At 36.3% G+C, this 21,375-nt stretch overlaps 1 protein-coding gene across 1 annotated transcript in view; it reads right to left on the bottom strand.

Moving 5' to 3' along the window:
- Positions 1-14,590, bottom strand: part of LOC123876194 (cyclin-dependent kinase inhibitor 1-like) — a 65,248-nt gene extending 50,658 nt beyond the window's left edge. Inside the window, exons 1-2 of the mRNA XM_045922374.1 lie at positions 14,434-14,590; positions 11,793-12,230 (exon numbers count right to left, since the gene is read on the bottom strand). Of these exons, the coding sequence (XP_045778330.1) occupies positions 11,793-12,177 (385 nt within the window). The 5' untranslated portion in view covers positions 12,178-12,230; positions 14,434-14,590. The remainder of the gene's footprint in view (positions 1-11,792; positions 12,231-14,433) is intronic.
- Positions 14,591-21,375: the final 6,785 nt, after the last annotated feature.

Raw genomic sequence — 21,375 nt, 5'->3', positions numbered from 1 at the left:
CTAACTAGAACTTTACCGGACTCCTTCGCAGTTGGTTATCTCCGAGAGCACTGTGCGGAACATAACCGTTTTTATTTAAATTTCGAACAAAAAAACCACTAAAACAATAACCTTCGCGTGTCAATACTTTTTTTTTACGACACGGTCGTGTGATATACTGACAAAGGTTGTTTTTATGTCGCGTTGCATTTATTTTTTTAATTTTTAATCTCGTGGGTTTTGTTAGTGCATTTATTCTCCTTGGACAGCTGTCAGGACGGAATAAAAATCGGGCGTGTTCCCAAATTGAAATTGACGCGTTCAGTTTAAAACAATTAAGCGAACTGTGAATTGAAAATAATGAAATGCGATTGATGGAGTTTGTTGAAAAATTTTATTTTGCGTTTCACTTTTAACAAAATATTGGGGCCGGAAAATGTTATTATTCAATAACTATAGCAATAATATAAAGCCTCGATAGCTCAACGGTTGAGGAGCGGACTGAATTTCGTAAGGTCGACGGTTCAAACCCCACCCGTTGCACTATCGTCGTACCCACTCCTGGCAATAGCTTTACGCTTAATTGGAGGGGAAAGGGGAGTATTAGTCATGATTAACATGGCTAATATTTTTATTAAAAAAAAAAACAATATAGCATTCGATACCAATATTGTATCTTTTCGTAATTCTGATTAGAGGGTTCAGGGACGGCACAAGTTATCGCAATGCGACTCGACGTCTAAAAACTTTTAGATAAGATTATTCTAAAATGCTTAGTAGTAGTAATTTATGCAGTTAGTTTATTAATGTTTATTAATCTTTTATAATTCTCCCATGATTTCGTATTACTTGGCTAAAATTAATTTTTATTATACCTATGTGGTTTTAGTAAACCGCTCTTTTTGAAACAGGATCAGGAAAGCATGTATAAATTATTTTGGATTGGATATTTTAGTCACTGATTTTACAGAATGGATTTCCCTGTTGAATTTCCTTCCTGTCGTCTAATAATAATAATAATCATTCTCGAACTAATTTCAGTGAACTTTGATTTGAATTCGATCCCTGACGTCTTTTGAAGCAGTAACTAAGTAATAAAAATGTTTCAGTTCTACACTTCATTAAAAAGCGGAGATAGTCCATCGATTAAAACTTCATTCTTCGAACTACGGAACTTATTTTACAGACGATCGAATAAATGGCCCAGACGTACCAAATTTATCATATCCGATCACCTTTTCAGGCATATTTTTTAAATGGTTTTAGTTCAGGCCGTTACTACTTTTGACCATTATTTTAAAATTAAAATTTATTTATAGGTCACAAAGTGAATATGTCACCCCTGTAGAATCTAAACCGTATACAAAAATATCTTACTCTCTACGCCTTTGCCGTCTTAATACTAATTTGTATAGCATTCTTGCCTTTTCGCATGCCGGGAAGGAAAGTTGACGTTGTGTACGTAAGGATATCATATTATGAGGTTAGTAACAACGTCATAGTAACAAGTGTAAATTAAAAATTTATAACACCCCCGACAAGTGAGCTTGACAGCTTGACATTTGACAATTGACATAATAATATTATGAACCTAACGGTTATCTAACCTTCTTTTCTACAAGAAAACTAGAAAAGAGCTGATAACTCTTAAACGGCTGAACCAATTTTTTTAGATTATAGCTAAGAACACTCTCGATCAAGCCACCTTTCAAACAAAAAAACTAAATTAAAATCGGTTCATTCGTTTAGGCGCTACGATGCCACAGACAGATACACAGATACACAGATACACACGTCAAACTTATAACACCCCTCTTTTTGGGTCGGGGGTTAAAAATACAGAAACAGTGACCGTTGAGGCTTGAGTGTATTGAAGCTACAAACATGGGCTTTAAACGGCCAATAACGTAAAAACCTATGAACCATATCGGTGTACGGGAACTGGGCATCCCGCCGCACGTGTTCCCATTGATCCCGGTCATGGGAAAACATTTAACAAGGGTGATATATTGCTGATAGACTATTATCTGCCGGTGTGGGTAGGTGCGTCAATTGGACCGTTTGGGATATTGGGAAATTATAGATATCGCTTCTAAATGATTGTTTAAATTCCGATGGGAAACGTATAGGTAGCTTTCAGATGTCTGTTAATTGATCAGCGTTGTTGAATTATCATCGATTATTGTGTATTGGAGAAGGGTGCTCGCAGTTCCCATTTTGTTTGTTTTTGTATTGTGTTTATTATTAAAGTTGTGCCAAACTAAAGTGAGAAGCAAAATTAACGATTTTCTTAGATACATTTAAAGAACAATTTTTGGGGGGAATATTTTAATTCGATGCCAACTTCCTATGTTGCGAAAGTGTTTTAAAATTTAGCTTTAGTCGCCAAGCACTTATTAGATAGGTAATTACTTAAATTGGCAAGTTAAGCCAGCAAACATCTTGTGTGCAATACAATAGGTGCCTATTTTTCCGAATTTCTTTCCTTCTTTCTTTGACTGAATATATTATTCGCCAAATTAGGCACATATTTTTTATTTTTTTACTTGCGAATTTTCTATGAGTCAATCAGTAACAGGAGTTACACTGTAATATGACGGTGGGGTAGTCTTTAGGATAGGTTTAAAAGCGTATTTTTTCTATGATTCCATGGTAATAAAAGATACTTGCACCATAATCCGTCTTATCCTAACCATAGTTTTTAAACAATTATACTTACAATGTTTCTAAGAAAGCAAAAGTAATGGGTCACTTTCACTAGTCCTCTAAACAGGAATAATGGTATATTTTACGGTCCGTGTAAAAAGAGGCTCCCATAGAAAAACGTCAAGACATCAAGACGCCTCCGTCCGGGACAGAAACTATCAGCGATCAGCAAAAAAACCAGCGTTTTCGTTGCAAATGGGTATTTGTGAGGGTGCAGTTATTTAACGTATAAAAACAGTCAAAATAATAATAATAAAAAAATGATAAATAATCATGTTAATATGAAAATACTAATAAATTCCAAGCTTATGAATTGCCCACAGGTTCCTCTACAAGATATTGTTAATTTTATTAAATAGGTATTTATAGTAAAAATTATGAGACAAATACCTCTTTTCAGTACCTATTTTAAACGAATCTTATTGTTACTTTGAAAAAAAAAAAATCCTACATGTTAGCCCCAAGGTACCTATTACCTATCAATTTAGTAGGGTGTACGTCACAAAAAATACTGGTTTGGACTCTATATTGTTAAAAATGAACTCCGATTTTAAAATTTTCAAAATACATATATAACTCAGTAATAAATCACACTAATATTATAAAGGCGAAAGTTTGTATGTGTGTGTGTGTGTGTGTGTGTGTGTGTGTGTGTGTGTGTGTGTGTGTGTGTATGTTTGTTACTCCTTCACGTAAAAACTACTGGATGGATTTGGCTGAAATTTGGAATGGAAATAGATAATATCCTGGATTAGCACATAGGCTACTTTTTATCCCGGAAAATCAAAAAGTTCCCACGGGATTTCAAAAAACCTAAATCCACGCGGGCGAAGTCGCGGGTATCGGCTAGTAAAATATATAGGGTACCAATACCTACAGAATTCGTTGCAGGACACAAGGAGCTTGCTTGAATCTATGAAAATCCCTTTATCTTACAAAGTTACTTTAACACGTTAGACTGAGTTAAAAGGTCTTAGAATCACGCGGTCCCAATAAATCAAAAACCGTATAATTGTTAACCCACAAAAATAAAGATATCACTTACGGTAAAAATTTCCCAAAACGGTTACATACATTTGCATGTATTCTCTCTCTCACTCACGAGCATGGCATCATAGCATGCCGCATGCCACTTTCGTCTTTCCATTCCATTCATACGTTAGAAAGTGCGTCGGTGTGAACCCAAGCGTTACATTTCTGCTTTTTTTCACAACTAAATCATACTTCATAGAACTTTTGGTGAATTTCTGATGACGTTTTTGGTGAATTTTGTCACGTATGATTGTTAAGTTTTGTGCCTAGAACCGTGTTTTAAACAATGGCAAAAAAGATAACTCAGAATTTAAAAAAACGCCGACACGAAAACCTCTATAAGAAAACTAGAAAAGAGCTGATAACTTTCAAACGGCTGAACCGATTTTCTTCGATTATAGCTGAGAACACTCTCGATCTAGCCACTTTTCAAACAAAAAAAAAACTAAATTAAAATCGGTTCATTCGTTTAGGAGCTACGATGCCACAGACAGATACAAAGATACACACGTCAAACTTATAACACCCCTCTTTTTGGGTCGGGGGTTAAAAAGTATGTTAGTCCTTCAAACAAAGACTATAAGTACGAAAAGTTGTTAATGGATTAAAATTAAAACCAATTACGATGATTGTGACATGATTCATGATTTTCTTTGAGATTAATTTTTCTACTTCATAGTCTTCGAAGACTATAAGAAATTACTGTGACAATAAGTGGGTTTAGAGTTTAGAGTATAGAACTATAGATTGTTTAATTTTAAACCGATTTTGATCAAAATGAAAGCTGATTGCAATTACATCCTGTAATTAGCCCCTCCTCTCTCGGTATCATGATACGGAGAAGCAGTTAACATTAGTTATTAGGAGGACATAGCGACGGCTAAGGTTCGTTAATAATGTATGATCCGGTAGACGACAGGAATTCTAGTTTCTAGAATTAAGTCAGGAGCCCTGTGAAAGGTCGCTTTTTATCCCTTAGCAATGGCAGTTCGTTATGGGCGCTGAACCATATCCTGCCACTGCTTCCTTAGGGTTGTAACACGTGAACCCCGTGAGAATGTAACGAATTGCATTAGTAATATGTCGCTTTCCACATGGACAATCCCATTTCTGCACTTTGCAGTAACAAGTGTGGGCATTAAGTGTAAGTTTATTTTAATTATGATGACCTTTCCTGTCACTTGAACCGTGGAGGTTAGAGGTCTAATTGGAAAAAATCGGTCAAATGCAAGTCGGACTCGTACACGAAAGGTTCCGAACCGTACAAGTTTATAATACTATTTTTTTTTATGGTGTCATTTTGAAATTTTTTATTGATTGTGAAAATTTCAACCCTCTGCCTATTTCGGTTCACGAGATACAGCCCGCTGACAGACAGACAGACGGACGGACAGGCAGCGGAGGCTTGGTAATAGGGTCCCATTGGCTAGGTGGTATGGACCCCTACAAAGGTTGGTAGGATTATAAATCATCAACCTATCGGCAGCCCTGTGGATGGATCTACTCTCAGAATGAGGATTGTAGGTCACAATCCCACGCTAGCCAAGTGCTACACGGATAGATACACGGTACTCTGCACGCACCCTTGAGAACATTATGGATTCGCAGGCATGCAGGTTTCTTCACGCACTTTTCCTTCCCCGTCCCAAGTGATTTTTAACCCCCGACTCAAGAGGGGTGTTATAAGTTTGACGTGTGTATCTGTGTATCTGTCTGTGGCATCGTAGCTCCTAAACTAATGAACCGATTATAATTTAGTTTTTTGTTTGAAAGGTGGCTTGATCGAGAGTGTTCTTAGCTATAATCCAAGAAAATCCGTTCAGCCGTTTGAAACTTATCAGCTCTTTTCTAGTTACTGTAACCTTCATTTGCGGAGGTGTTATATTTTAATTTACACTTGTTACACATATTATTAATGTACTTAGGTGCTTAAAGTTTTTAGACGAAATTATTTTAGTGGTAAGAGCGCCATTGCGCACTTAATTTTTCTATTTGGTCTTGGTTAGTAATGGTTCATGAGGTTATAAAGAATTCATCTATCTATCCATCCATCTATCTATCTATCTATCTATAATTCTAAATATAGCTTTAAATTAGGTATTTATTATTAATTGCGTGCTATCCCGCATTGAAATCGATCCGCAGATGATGCAGCAAACCCTTCGGTCACCGAATACAGAATGTAGTCAACTTAGGGGTTACATAGGGGTGCTGTAGGAGTATTTTAGGGGTGCTATAAATATGGTACACGCGGGGGTTGGCAGATGCCACTGGTTCGCGACCGTTACCGTTCCCCTATCTCAGTGAAATTTTGAAATTCGAACACGTGTGTTGACAGCTCATTTTTTCTAATCACCCACATCTTGATGATTTCGCCAACGTGTTTCGGATGCAATAAAAATTTATGTTTTTTTTTTGTACGAAACAAAAACCATGTTGTGAAATTTTGATGGGATCAATGTGATAATCGCCATCCTTTTAAGCCATTTTGTGTCATCTAAAATGTTCAACAGGTAGGTAGTCTAGTATATATCGTTAGAAAGATGGTCCGTTTCGAATCAGTGTTGAATTTATTACTTAATACTAATCCTAATAATATTTGGCCTTTTCGTCCTCCGTTTCTCGGCGAGTATTTTATAAAAAAACTAAATCGAAATCTAGTTTCTAGCGTTTGCGGATGAATCTAAAAATCCACAGCACTGTTTTATCTCAAGAAAACTCCTACCATTATAAGGAAAGGGGTAGCTACTCTCAGCAATGAGGGATACGAAGCAGAGAGAGAAAGGAAAGTAACCTACCATATCACTAACCACCTACATATTCCATTCCATTCCATCAGCCTGTATGCGTCCACTGCTGGACATAGGCTTTATTACCCTTCCCACATATTCCGTCGGATTCAAATATCCAAACATCTGCCGTCATAATACGCGATACGTGAAAGCTTCAATCAATTTTATTGCAGCAAGTTAATGCATTTCATTCGTGGCTCGTAAATCTGATTTCATTGTAATATTCGTAATGCACAGTCGGCGCGTGCGCACCCTTTGTTGTGCACCCTCGCGGACACTGACACTAACGGCTATATTGATTTTTTAACTGTCACTTTTTCCCCAACAACCCCGCATTTAACTATGTTAATTTCCTGCGTTAGTCTAGTAATAAGAATTAGGTCTAACTCCAGTCAGTTCGTTTAGCAGGTACAGTCAAAATCTGTTATAATAGGATATCGAAAGGGACCACGATTATTAGGTTGCAAAAGCCGCTAGTTGTAATAACCAGTGTTAAAGAGGGCTAAAACGTAGAGAGTAAGATATTTTAAAGATATTTTTTTGGGTATGGTTTAGATTATACTGGGGGGACATGTTCACTTTGTGAGCAAACCGCTATAAATAAATTTGATTAAAAAAATTGTCTTAACACTACAAATAGCCGGGATTTATATTTTTGTCACTACTATAACCAAAATGTCCCAGAATCAGATCGCTCACCGCTGCGCTACTAGGATCGTACGTAAAAATCTGAAAAGTAAAACTAACTAAACACAGAATATAACGGTAACTTAAAACTATACCCCCTGAGTTAAAACTTTTATCTTAAGAACTAATAATTTCATTTCTTTCTAAACAACTCAATATATCGTTAGAAACAGACAGCTGAAATCAAATAAAAATCGTACCATGTTATTACATGCAGATGTAAGTTGAAGAGTTTAAAATGAAGGGTCATAACTTAAGTTTTATTGTCTGAAACTGACCAAGCGTACAGTCCAGGCGGGGGGTCCAAGAAACAACCGGGTCACCCAATTTCTAAGATCCCTTCTAAACTTCTAATAGTTTTCGTAATTACACCTTTAGTAGTGTCGTTGAACTCCGAGTGTTTTGAATTTTTTTTCGTTGTAAGTGGACTTAACCGCGGGGTATCGGATTTTGTATGCAATCGGAGTTATTTTCGAAGTGGTTACAATTGCGAATGTAATCAAAGTCGCTACTAAGGAGTGCGGTCAAATTACAGTTTTTTTAGGCATTGCTGTTGGAACACTTATTATTATCTTTCAATTTTTTTTAAATTTTGTTTATTAAATATCAGTAACTTTGCCATTACAAAATCCAAACTACTATTATAAATGCGAAAATGTGTCTGTCTTTCTGTCTGTCTGTATGCTAAGTTTTCACGGCCCAACAGTTTAACTGATTACCTTTAGTATAGATACATATACTCTCAATAGCTGATACCTATAAATTGGCCCACGGCACAAGCTATCAGCCCGGCTAGCATGGGCAGTAGATAAAAATTATATCCCCCGATTATATCCACGGATGTCATACAAATCAGTGGATATAATCGGGGATATAATTTTTATCTACTGCCCATGCTAGCCGGGCAGATATGCGTACACTAACACTACTCTATCTCACACATTTTGTTTCTCAGAAAATAAGGAAGGTCTGGCAGCAGTGGGATCTTGCTCTATGACCCATATCTAACATTTGTTTATTACGACATATCAAACTACCTCCCACATATGTTCTATTTTAAATTGCACATGTGCGAACATACACTAGATATTAATAAAGCACAACGTAAACACTTGCGTAAGTCTTGCAACTAATAAGATATTTTGTTACTCTTATCTGATAACATTGAGTTTATACTCTGAACATTACGTAGATTGAATAGTTAATAATTCTAGGCATGATTATAATCGCATACAAAATAGTTATTTAATTTTTAACATAAGTGTTGACTTAATTAAAAATAATTTACGAAGTTGAAAATTAATTTATGATGCCCGCGATTTAGTCCGCGTGTTCTGTTTTCATCAAGACTAATAAAAGAAAAAATATTTCATTTGCCCTATGTTTTTCGTTTTAAATTTTACAGTAGGTAATAGCTATGAAAAATTCAGTCATGAAATATGTATGTACAGGGCCTTATTATTTAATAGTGTTTTTATTTTAAATTGCTTATTTTATACTTTGTCTAATAAAATAGTCTTAAAAACGTGATAATTATATTAGAAATTGTTTTTTAATTATATAATTTTTTAAACAAGAACGACATGAATTTGCTTATTTGTAAAAAATCAGAAACAACGTTTTGGTCTTGTGACTTAAGTATGTCTTAATTATTGTACCAAACAACTTTATAAAGGGGACAAAGGTGGAGTAAAAAAACTGCCCTCTTCAAAAATTTTAAACATAATACTAACTTGAGAACTTAGGTACTTATTAAGTTTAAAGATTTATTAACAAGTCAACAAAAACAATTTAATAAGCAGCTTAACAAATTTTTTGCGCATCAACCCTTACGACTCGCGCGAAAATGTTCATTAAAAATTAACTAAGAAAAGAGGCGTTAAAATCTTAATTTTTAATGACGCGTTACTTAATTATTAAATAGGGTTTCGATTATTACGAGGTTTTTGACACCTTGGTGGACAAAAACACGTCCGGCTTTTTCGAAAGGATGGAAAGGCGTCAAGGGGTGGTTAAATAAGAAGGAAGTTGAATGGACAAAGGGTGTGAAGGAGGGAAGGAAAACAATATAGCTACAACTATAGAATAATTCGTTGAAGTTTTGGATTCTTTATAGTACCTACCTACCTATTGAAAAAAAAAATTCTACTGAAAAAATGTCGGATAAAAATTAAAGATTTTGTGATTTTCCTATTACTTACTTATCTACTATTTATTTATATTTTAATAGGTTTATTGTTGTTTAAGTACGCACCTACCTTATTTAACGTAATGAAGGATTACGTCGAGATATTATGATTAGAGATCAGTCTTTAAATAGGTAGAGACTAGACTTAATTTTTTTTTAGGAAAATTACACAAAAGAAAATACCCAATTCAGTAAGTACCTAGGTATTAATCCAGAAGTGAAATTTTTCTGTATATGCACCGCACCTACTTTCATAGGGGTTTTAGTGAGGACCCAAAATTTTTATTTTGATAAATAAAATAGGCTTTCTTGGTGATTTTTTTATTATTCTGCTTGCATGATTTGGGGCATCGGCCAAATAGAGACAGGTACCAGGACCAAGTACCTGTATACCTACCTACATATTTTTTTTTAAGTTTGTCGAACAACATCTACATTATATTGACACCTACCAACCAGACAGATATCAACGATTGTCTCGTGTTCCATATACGCTATAAGTAGCTACTTGTCTACTTAATGGTAATTTTATTGACGGAGGGTCAGCGTTACACTTCAGTGTCAGATGACCTGATAGCTGGGCACTGATAAGTAAGTGCCTAGTGGAAATAAGACTTTTATTAAGTGATAACTGCCAAAGATTTTAGCAAAACTACTTAGTATGGCAGCGGAACTCTACCTTAGGCTTGTTTTTATTCAGATACAAGTTAAGTAGCCTTGACCGCAATCTCACTTGTTGGTAAGTGATGATGCAGTCTAAGATGGAAGCGGGCTAACTTGGAAGGGATCTGGCAATTTTTATTATATCCCTATGGTTTCTTTCTACACGGCATTGTATAGGAATTCAAAATCGCTTGGCACCACGGCTTTGTCGGTAGGGTGGTAATTAGTCACGACCGAAGCCCCACACCAGATCAGAGCAGAGGAAATTTAGAAATTATAAAATTATATTAAATATTATGAAAAAAAAAAAACACTTATAAGACCACAGCGCTCACCACTGTGCCAGGGAGGTCGTCAAAACTTTATACTTCTGTAATCTGTACCTATCTAAATAAAATAAAATAAAAGTGACGATGCCTAAAATAGAAGCCAACTAGCCACGGCCGAAGACTTTCACCATACGAAATTCCAAAAATGTACAAAATTGTGATAAATTATGACTTTATTTAATAATAAACTTCTAGGTATCAGCTAGTAATCAGTAAGTAGAAAGTGGGTTACAAAAGTTCAAGCCAGGGGTCAGGAACATTTTGCTGAGAATGATTTCTGTTTGAAATTGCATATTAATTAATTAAAAATAAAATAAATTAATTAAATAAAAATATAAAACAGAAAACAATGCTCCATAAATGGTTTATTTATAGGCACATAATCAATATAAAACATAGGAAATGTGAGTAAATACCTATCTGTAATATTGCACACATTTTTCCTATTGTTATATTTCCAGTTTTCCGTGGAAAAAATTTATATGAAATTCAATTTATAGAATATCCTTTGCACGCTATAGTTTATGGCATAATAGTAACGGGGTTAAGTATAAATTAAATCGTAATGCACCTTGGATTACGATATATCTACAATAATTAAATAAGTTATGTAATAAATTAAACATAGCTTTCTTTAGCGCTATTGGCTCTAAGAGAGGTAACTATCTATACTCAAATGGACAATTTTAGAAATCCGTACCTTCATAATGTAGGTAGGTAGGTAGGTATATCTACCTTAGTAGGTACTTTTGTAAGTAGCTATTTAAAAAATAAAATAAATTGAAAACATGAATGCCCTTTTTGATTAGGTACTAAAAAATTAAAAATATATACGCAAACACGGAAACAATGTAGGCAACTCTATACCTAAGAATGTAGGTACCTAGGCATGTGTAATTAATTTGCTACACTAGGTAAATATATTATTAATTATTATTATATACTTAATATCAAAAAAAAAATACGTTCTACATAGATGCTAAAAATGCAAAAAAAATCCTACTAATCAGATGTGAACTGTGTATTTTGTCTTAAATTAAAAATAAAGTAGTTTCTTACTTATACCTAGTATATATTATAATACAAACTTATATTAAATACTAAAAATTAGGTAAGCATGTGTAACTACTTACACATTATGATATCATCGTGTCGCAATAAATAGGTAAGTAAATCACAGCGATTAATTTCCTGTTTACTAATTACGTAGTTTTAAAACGCGACCAAATTACGAAGTAGGCACGCCACAGGTTGCCGAGCCCTGGCGTAAATAACCAATACATATAGCTATCAGCCTTGTATTTATTGACACATTATTATGCACAAATAGATAAGTAATTGTGTTTACACAATTAGTTTTAGTTTATCAGTACATTACAATACTTTCTACAGTTAAAACAAAAAAAAAACACTGACCTGTTATTCTTTTTTGCGTTTTGCTGTTGTCTGGACTCGATACTTTAGGTTCTTGCTTGGGAACGCTTGGTTTCGGCGTCGTCATACTGATAGGAGACCTTCTGAGCGCCGCAGGGATGGACGAAGCAGGTACCAGTTGCCATGCAAACCTTTGAGCTCCAGGCAGGGGTGTTTCGCTTGCAAAATCGAAGCCCCATCTCTGACTATCGAGTTCCAACTGTCTGGCCAGTTCCCGCTCAACGAATCGTCTGTTTTCTTCCCTATCAGTACACCCGAATAAGTTTCTTCTGACACCATCTAGAGTGGTCACTCCTCGTACACGTAAAGACCTAGTGTCCAACACGGTGGCTTGCAGACCGGGTGCCCTCACACTTATTGCAGACATCGTTTCAACAGTTCCCAAAACTACGAATCACTTCCCAACCGCATCCGCGGAACCTAAACAAGAATAACTAAAGTTTTTAACACAAACAAACAAATGTTTCTCTCATTACGAACCAATTGGGATTATTGTAGTTTGTAAACAACACGAATACGTCGCGACGCGTGAAATGACGCGACACGTCCACCATAACATAAAGTGAATGGCCGACTAAAGGAAAAGAACGCTTTGTGTGAGCACGGCGTTCGGCGTTCGCCTTCGCTGCGTGCGCCGGTCGCCGCCGCGTCGCCCCACGCGTATTCCGCCGCATCGCAGTGTGGCGCTACTATCGCATAATTACCACTAATTTTTTTTTACGTACTTTTTTAATTTAATTGTCTGTGTGTGTACCAAAAGTGGTCTATAATGAAATTCAAATTTAGAATAGCATTTTATTTGGAAACTGATAGGTATCTACTAAGATTTTATGTATTGTATATTATACCTATTACCTATTTATAAATTCTTATTGGAAAATATTAATTAAGTAGAAAATTCGACTTATAATAAGCAAGCTTCTCAAATTTTTCGGATTTGCATTAATTAGATCAAATAAATAGACAGAATAGATACCTACTTAATATACTTATAGGTAGGTAAGAAAATTAAATGAAGCTATCAACAATGAAATCAATTGATATTTCGATCGTGCGAAGAATAATATTCATTTTAACTTCATCATGAAAGTGAATCACTGCCTACCTTGAATATTGATGGCAAAGTGTTGCCATATACAGCTAACCTATATTTTTCAACATACGAACTATAAAACATCTTTAGTCACATAAAATCTACGTACCTAGTTGGTTTTATTAAATAGTAGTATAGTAAATTGTAGAAAATTGTGTCTGTACAATGGAAATATATAAAAAAAAAGTAGCAGGGGTTGTTATTATATCGATGCCGAACCCGAAATTGTAATTAATTTTTTTTTGTCTGTTTGTCTGTGTGTTTGTGCACGCTAATATCAGAAACGGCTTATTCGATTTAGATACGATTTTCACTAATATATTGTAGTAAGCTTCTCTTAACATTTAGTGTTTATTTCATGTCAATCGGTTCATAAATAAAAAAGTTATGACAATTTAAAGAATCACGGCGAACATTTTTAACGTACAGAGTATATGCTGCCCGAAAAGTCACTATTCCACGCGAACGAAGTCGCGGGCACAGCTAGTATTTAATGAATTTGTTGCTAAAATTATAATAATACTGAATAATGATCGCGACTTTGTCCGCGTAGATTTATGTTTTTTAAATCCCCGTCGTAACGCTTTGATTTTCCGGAATAAAAATTTTCTATGTCCATCTTTGAGATGCAATTTGTCAAAATCGGCTAAGCAGACTTGCCGTGAAATGATTTTATTTTATTTACCTGGCCTGGTAAAGGCCTGTTACCTTTTAACGGCAAATATTTATTTTGACGATTCAAATATTATCTTCTTATAACTTATATGTTTAAGTATCTGGATAAAAGAAATTCAATTCTATTCTAAGACACATTTTGCATTTACATACAAATATAGTATAGATAAGTAGATATACTTTTTTTTTGAAGAAACCATTGTTCCATGAACCATGAATAAGAAAAACGAAAGAAATAGAAATAAACCATAAACTAATACACAATATACCTAAAAATTACTGTTAAAATCAATACCATAAATGCAAATCTATACAAATTAAATAACTAAAACATAATATTATATCACCACACTAAAAAATTTAATTTACCCTAAAAAAGTGGAACGATTAAAGAATTAAAGTAATGGCAACTCTAATACCGAGCTTGTTTACGAAGAACGAAGACGTGTCTAGTTACGTGTGCAGCATGCTTTAGCGTCTTATCAGAAATATAGTTGTCTCTGTCATACTTGCATTCGGCCGGCTTGCATAAAAGAAGACAGAGCGTGTATTAATAGCACACAACGTCGCCGCCATTTTGCTGAACAAATGTTAGAATTTTAGTTTGATTAGAACTTGATTTATAAAAAACACTGTGCAAATAACAAATCGGTTTTGTTAAAATAATGCATTTTTATATTTAATTTATGCAAAACTTTGAAATTATTTTCGTTACACAGAGCGCCATTTCGGATTGAGTCGATTCGAGTAAAATTGCGAAACTATTATTCAATAGATTGACGACATCTTGTGACCGATTTATAAAAACGTAAAATTATCGTTAATATTTGGAATAAACAATACAAATACACTAACCTGATAAGTTTTATAACGATATTTCACGGAAAATCTTCAATTTACCGTCGGGGTTCACTGCACTGGCGTACTAATTTTCGAGATATGACAAAGACGCGATGGCGAGAGCGCGGGCTCGACGCTGATTGGTTCAAAAAGGCGGCCATTGTTTTCATTGGCTTGGAGGATTTTAGGCGCCAAATTTCGGTTGGTCGAGGGGCCGGATGGCGGGAAATAAATGCGACTTTCCGGTGCGCTCGAGTTTTGTTACGGAAAATTGTGTTTGGCGCGTTTTGCCTGTGCTTGTTTACTTTTATTTCGGTAAACACTTTCAAGAGCATACGTGTAGGTGTTTAAATGTCGTGTATTTATAGAATATGCTTGCTTATCGGCGATTTAGGACTGATCTGCAAAGTTATTCCAATTTGGCAGTTTTCCACGTATATTTTTTCTAAATTAGGAAAAACTAGTCTTTTATTTAAAAGTTTGCTGTACATAATTATAAAATCTGTTATTTATATAGAAATAAATTGTATTGTCTTAAGTCCACTTTGTCATACTTTCACTTAAAAGTTTTTTACATTAATTTCTTTTAGTAACAATAGAAATTTGAATAAGTAGGTACCTAATATAAACGAATGCTGTTCTATTTACGGGATTATTGCTAAGTGATAATAAGTAGATATTTGAGTCGATTATTTAATATTATTAACGTTTCAGGACATTTTCATTTAATTTAGCATTAGCTAGGTAAGGTTATCTACCTACGTTGATCACATCAATTATACCTATTTGTTTTGAACGTCGGTAGGTACCTAAGTATTAGCACAGGTATTTTAATGTAAGCCATGTCAATATCAGCAGATAAGACTGAATCTTTCAAATGACCTTAGTATTTATTCCAAACTGAAAAGTAAGTAGGTACCTATCTCATTATAGGAATGTGTGAACGTTCTAAATTTAAATTGAACAATTAGGACGCTCTTTTTCTTTTCTGTATTCAGTGTTTTTTCACCTAATGGTTAGTGATGATTCAGTCTACGATGGAAGCAGGCTAACTTGGTGTGGCAGTTTTATCAATTTCTGCACGGCATCGTGCCGAAACGCTAAAGCGCTTGGAGGCACGACTTTGCCGGTAGGGTAGTAACTAGCTACGGCAGAAGCCTCCCACCAGGCCAGATCAGAGACAATTTAGAAATCATAAATTCCCAAATATCCCCTGCCGGAAATCGAACCCGGGACTTCCTTCTAATAAGACCACAGAGCTCACCACTGTACTAAATTGGGTCGTTCAGGAATTTGGTCTAAGGAACCATGGTATTCATTTTCAAAGAAAACAAAAACTGTAGGTTTTTCAAAATTTTCAGGAAATCTAATGCTTTTAGCTCAAAAACAGAACCCTTCTCTTCGTAGATACACTAACTAGCGGCGGCTCGCGGTTTCGCTTGGTGGTAATGGAAATCTATCTTACGGGATAGATATCCCGTGGTAATTTCATGAAAATCGGTTGAACGGATAAGCCGTGAAAAGCTGGTAAGACAGACATTAACTGTCGCTTCAGTACCTATACTGAGTGAACATGCATCACATCACACTAATATTATAAAGGCGAAAGTTTGTCTGTATTGTGTGTTTGTTACTCTTTCACGTAAAACTATTTACTGGACGGATTTGGCTGAAATTTAGAATGGAGGTAGATTTCAACATAGGCTATTTTTTATCCCGGAAAATCAAAGAGTTCCCACGGGATTTTTATAAACCTATATCCGAACGATGTCGCGGGCATCAGCTAGTATCTTAAATTTTCGGCACGGGCAGGCCTAGCAGTCACGGGTCGACTGCGATCTCAGGAGTTGCAGGTTCGGATCCTTCCAGTTCCACAATTCTTGATGGAATTTGTGAAACTTGAACTTGATGAAACGTATTCAAAAAATTATTTAGACACATATTTTCGCATTAGTATGGAATATGGATATTAGTATGAACTAGGGGATTTCGATTTTTTTTAAATCCCGTAGGAACTCTTTGATTTTCCGGGTTAAAAAGTAGCCTATGTCCTTCCCCGGGATGTATCCCAAGTCTGTACCCATTAAAATCGCTTCAGCGGTTGGGCCGTGAAAACGTAGCAGACAGACAGACAGACAGACACACAGACAGACACACTTTCGCATTTATAATATTTGTTTGATTGTTTAGATTGTTTCACCTAATAAGTCAAAAACCGTTAGTAACTTTTGACCTATTTATACCGGAAGTCAGCGCAAAGTTTGCGGTACACAAAAACGCGTTTCCGTTCAACGCAGATGGTTTGTGTTGCACAGATAAAAAAATATTGCTTTCACTGCAGGTGCATTGAAGATTAGGATTTGGGAATATATTACCGTTACATTTACTGTTATTTTATGATGGACTAGCGACTTCGCTGTGAGCCAAAGTTTTTCTTTCTCCTTCTTTTATGTACCTCTCCTTTACTGAAGGAATAGTTCTCCGACTTCCGTTTTAAAGGTGCCCACGCACTCGAACTGAACTGCAGCGGAACTACGCGTCGCGTCAGCGCCTCGCAGGATATTCTCTCCAGCCGCGACGCGCGTACGTCATTGCCCCGCGTCGCGGCTGAAGAGAATATCGTGCGGGGCGCTGACGCGACGCGCAGTTCAGTTGTAGTTCAGTTCAAGTGCGTGGGCACCTTTAAGCCACCCACTCGCTCATGTTATGTAGCCATGACTTCTTCCTATGAGTTCGGTAGGAACGGCATTCCGAACTAGTGGTTAATTATTTTGACGATTCAAAAGCACTTGCAAAAGTCTACTTGAATAAAAAACTTTTCTATTTCATTTCATTCCATTCCATTCCATTGTATACTAGCGACCCACCCCGATTTCGCAAAGGTATAATAGCTTATTACAATTCTCGTAAGGAATTAAGGATCACTATTTTTTTTTGAAAATAATATATAGCCTATGACACTCAGGAGTAATGTAGCTTTCTACTTATGAAAGAATTTTCAAAATCGGTTCAGCAGTTCCGGAGATTACTTCTTACAAACAAACTTACAAACTTTACTTCTATAATACTAGAATAGATAAAGTGTGTACTTATATAGTTTACAACTATACTATGTCATAATAAAAGACGAAACTGCAGGTTATGCAAAACAAATAACGCTGAATAAAGGCGTTACTTGATGCTAATGACCGATATCATGCTTACCTATTCATTGATTACAATACCTACTTTGTACATGTATTGTTTTTGTACTAGTTTCAATTCTTATTAGTCGCGTCTGAACTATGACCGATATTTGATACAACATTCTCTAAACTTCTTAGTTGACTAAAGGTGCATGAGACGGGGTCTGCCCGCGAAATTCAAATTTAATTTAGTTTTTCGCAATTTGTAGGTAAACTAATACGACAAAGTAGGCTTATGGCACTTGAATTGCGCCAATCGCAGTATCATCCTCACAGGCTTATATAAAAATCTTTACTTGAAAGGGTCCAGTTTTTAATTTACAAATTGCGAAAAACCAAATTAAATTTAAATTTCGCGGGCAGACCCGTCTCTTGCATCTTAATAGGCAAACCAAAAATAATTATAGCCTAAGGTGCCCACGCACTCGAAATGAACTGCAGCGGAACTGCACGTCGCGGCAGCGTGGTATTCTCTCCAGCCGCGACGCGCGGCAGTGACGTCACGCGTCGCGGCTGAAGAGAATATCGCGCTGCCGCGACGCGCAGTTCCGCTGCAGTTCAGTTCGAGTGCGTGGGCACCTGGAATTTAACAATAGGTACACTATACAATCCAAATCTGTTCAAACATTTCGGGATCCCTTGGAAGGTAAAGCCAAATTAGCCTCCAAAAAGTTTGGAGTGCTCAACAGAGCTAAGCGGTACTTCGCGCCCGAGCACAATCTCCTTCTTCATAAAGCGCAAGTCCACCTATATATGGAGTACTGCTCCCACTTTGGGCTAGAGCAGCTCAGTACCAACTCCTTCCATTACATCGGATCCAAAGGTGGGCTTTTCAACTTGTGGACGATCCCAAACTTACTGGCTCGATGGAAAGCCTGGAGCATCGCAGAGATATAAGCTCTCTTTGCGTGGTCTATCACCTTTATAACGGGGAGTGCTCTGAAAAGCTGTGTGACCTTATTCCACCTTCCTTTTTCTACAACCGCACTTCACTCCACTGTAAGGAATTTCAACCTCACCACCTGGGTGCCTGGTGCACTTCGACCGCCCGTTGTGCCAGATCCTTTTTTCCGCGCACATGCAAACTGTGGAATCAACTCCCATCGGCGGTGTTCCCACTAAATTACAACATGGGGTTATTCAAGGGGTGGACCAACAAATTCCTGAAAGGCCACCAACAACTCAACGGTTCTTCTGATGCTGCAAATGTTATGGGCGGCGGTAATCACTTAACATCAGGTGAACCACCTGCTCGTTTGCTCGCAATATTTTTACAAAAAAAAGCATTTAGAGTTATAGCGGAATAAGAAACTTACATACATACATACATTAACCCTGAAAAGATTACACTTCTTTTTTTGGCAGTCGTGTTAAAAGCTTTGCCACATGCAACCGCGTACGTCATTTTTCCCCTCATCTTAAAATTAAGCCCACCATTCCTCGTGGATGAGTGATGAGTGATCTAAAACACATTTCTACTTCGGTTTACACAAAAACTGTTGAAACGACACCTGGACTACGGATGCGCGTTTCCGATTTAATTGAGTTATTTTTAACTGTAACTTAGGGGTAACTTTGAACTTTCTTTATAACTTTCAGGGACCAATTGAGGGGTAACTTGTAAGAGGAGTTCGCTTTGAGCGTTACTGAATGCGTTGCATATAGAAACTTAGTTTAGATTCTCATTTGAATATAAAACCAATCAAAGGCTAGGTTGTAACCTCCCTTGTGGTCATCTTTCAGATGAAATCTAATTCCTAAAACTGAAAAACTGTAACTGAAAAATCGTAAGAAGAAATAGGAGGCCTTAGTTCATAGACCGTGGGGCGATTTTTGTCAAGGAGTTGGGTATATATATGCCTAAAACATCTTTGAGGTATTTTGACTTTGCAATAGTCATTGTAGACTCAGAATCTCCTGAGAATACTTCGATGTTGAAGGGAAACATTCATAGTGTGTTTTTAGAGGATTTGTGTGGTGGTGCGTACTTCCTGCTCTAGTCAGGAGGCTTCTTCTAGATAAGCGCGCTCCATCTTGCTAGCAGATTTAATCTCAACCAAGGATCACCCTTCACACTAATATTATAAAGGCGAAAGTTTGTATGTGTGTGTGTATGTTTGTTACTCCTTCACGCAAAAACTACTGGACGGATTTGGCTGAAATTTGGAATGGAGATAGATAATATCCACATATATGATAGCACATAGGCTACTTTTAATCCCGGAAAATCAAAGAGTTCCCACGGGATTTCAAAAAACCTAAATCCACGCGGGCGAAGTCGCGGGCGTCGGCTAGTAGTCTATAAATGACAAAAAAAACAATCCTCCATCATGTATTATCGGGAGAGCATAGTTATGCAATATGTTGCGCGGTGTATCATACAGATTAATCTTATTTGGCGGATCTTTAAAAAATTCTTGTTGTTCCATGTGTAAAAAGAGGTTGTCACGCACTGCAGTAGCTTGTAATGATGACTGTCGCCCTGACGACAGCCAGTTAGATGCGGGCTGTAACATGTTACTCGACCTAGAAAATTATCTTATCTCGAAGTTCAACTGCACACGACAGACGTAACAGTGTAATTATTATGTAATTAGCTGATTACCCTCAGTTACAGCTTTTATGTAATAGCCTTATCTTGGAAATAACTTGGGAAATTAAAAGCTCAGTGCTTAAGCGGCAAACTGTTATATTGTATCTAAGTATGAAGGTATTACTGCATGTAATGGATAAGCAACTTACATATTTAATATTTTATTAACCCCCGACCCACAAAGAAGGGTGTTATAAATTTGACGTGTGTATCTGTGTATCGGTCTGTAGCATCGTAGCTCCTAAACTAATGAAACGATTTTAATTTAATTTTGTTGTTTGAAAGGTGGCTTGATCGAGAGTGTTCTTAGCTATAATCCAAGAAAATCGGTTCAGTCGTTTGAAAGTTATCAGCTCTTTTCTAGCTACAGTAAACCTTCACTTGTCGGGCGTGTTATAAATTTTTAATTTACACTTGTATTACAAAATATATGATAAAAGTCAAAAGTCGGATCTCAGGCCTTCTTAGGATTATCTAGGTAAACTGAGAAAAGCCTAGAGACTTACTCGGCTCGCCAAAAAGTGTTTTATATTACTGGTCTGCTTCCGAGTCAGGTTAGAAGGTAGAAATGATGCTTGTCTGAGGAATATATTAAACCTATACTTTTGGAAAGCTCTGCTTCCTTAAGCAATGCTTCTAGGCTAGGATTTTTTTTTAATACTTTCAAATAATAAAGTGATATCCGGTTAAAAAACGTCGTGTTGGAAAAATTCTGGGTAGGCGTAATTCACAAAACTCCTCTGGAACACGATAGTGGATCCAAAGACTCTCCATATTTCCCTGAACTTTTTGGTAAATTGCTCTACGATGCAGGAATCCTCGAAAATGTTACTTACTTACTAAATGTGCTTTTGTATATCAGGAAATAGATTTGGTTATGGATATGTACGAGTGTGTTTATTTTTTGTATCTCGAAAATCGCGTAACGAATCTCACTCCTCCATTAATCGATTAGGTACGAGTACATGTCGGATTCTGTTTTTTTTTTGTGGTACGTTCAATTAAAAAATCCAAGCACCGAAGGTGTGTGTCCAATTAAAAGTATACCGGAGCGTGTCCGTGCGCAGGCAATCAACTTATGGGATACTTCTAAAGGAATGTAGTCCTCTGCCGTGCCAAATCGGTGTGTAATTTGTGACCTGGGGATGGTCACACATTATGGGAAGGTACACGGAGATT

Source organism: Maniola jurtina, chromosome 21 (genome assembly GCF_905333055.1).
Source record: "Maniola jurtina chromosome 21, ilManJurt1.1, whole genome shotgun sequence".
Lineage (NCBI taxonomy): Eukaryota > Metazoa > Arthropoda > Insecta > Lepidoptera > Nymphalidae > Maniola > Maniola jurtina.
This window is presented reverse-complemented; position numbering and strand designations above follow the sequence as displayed.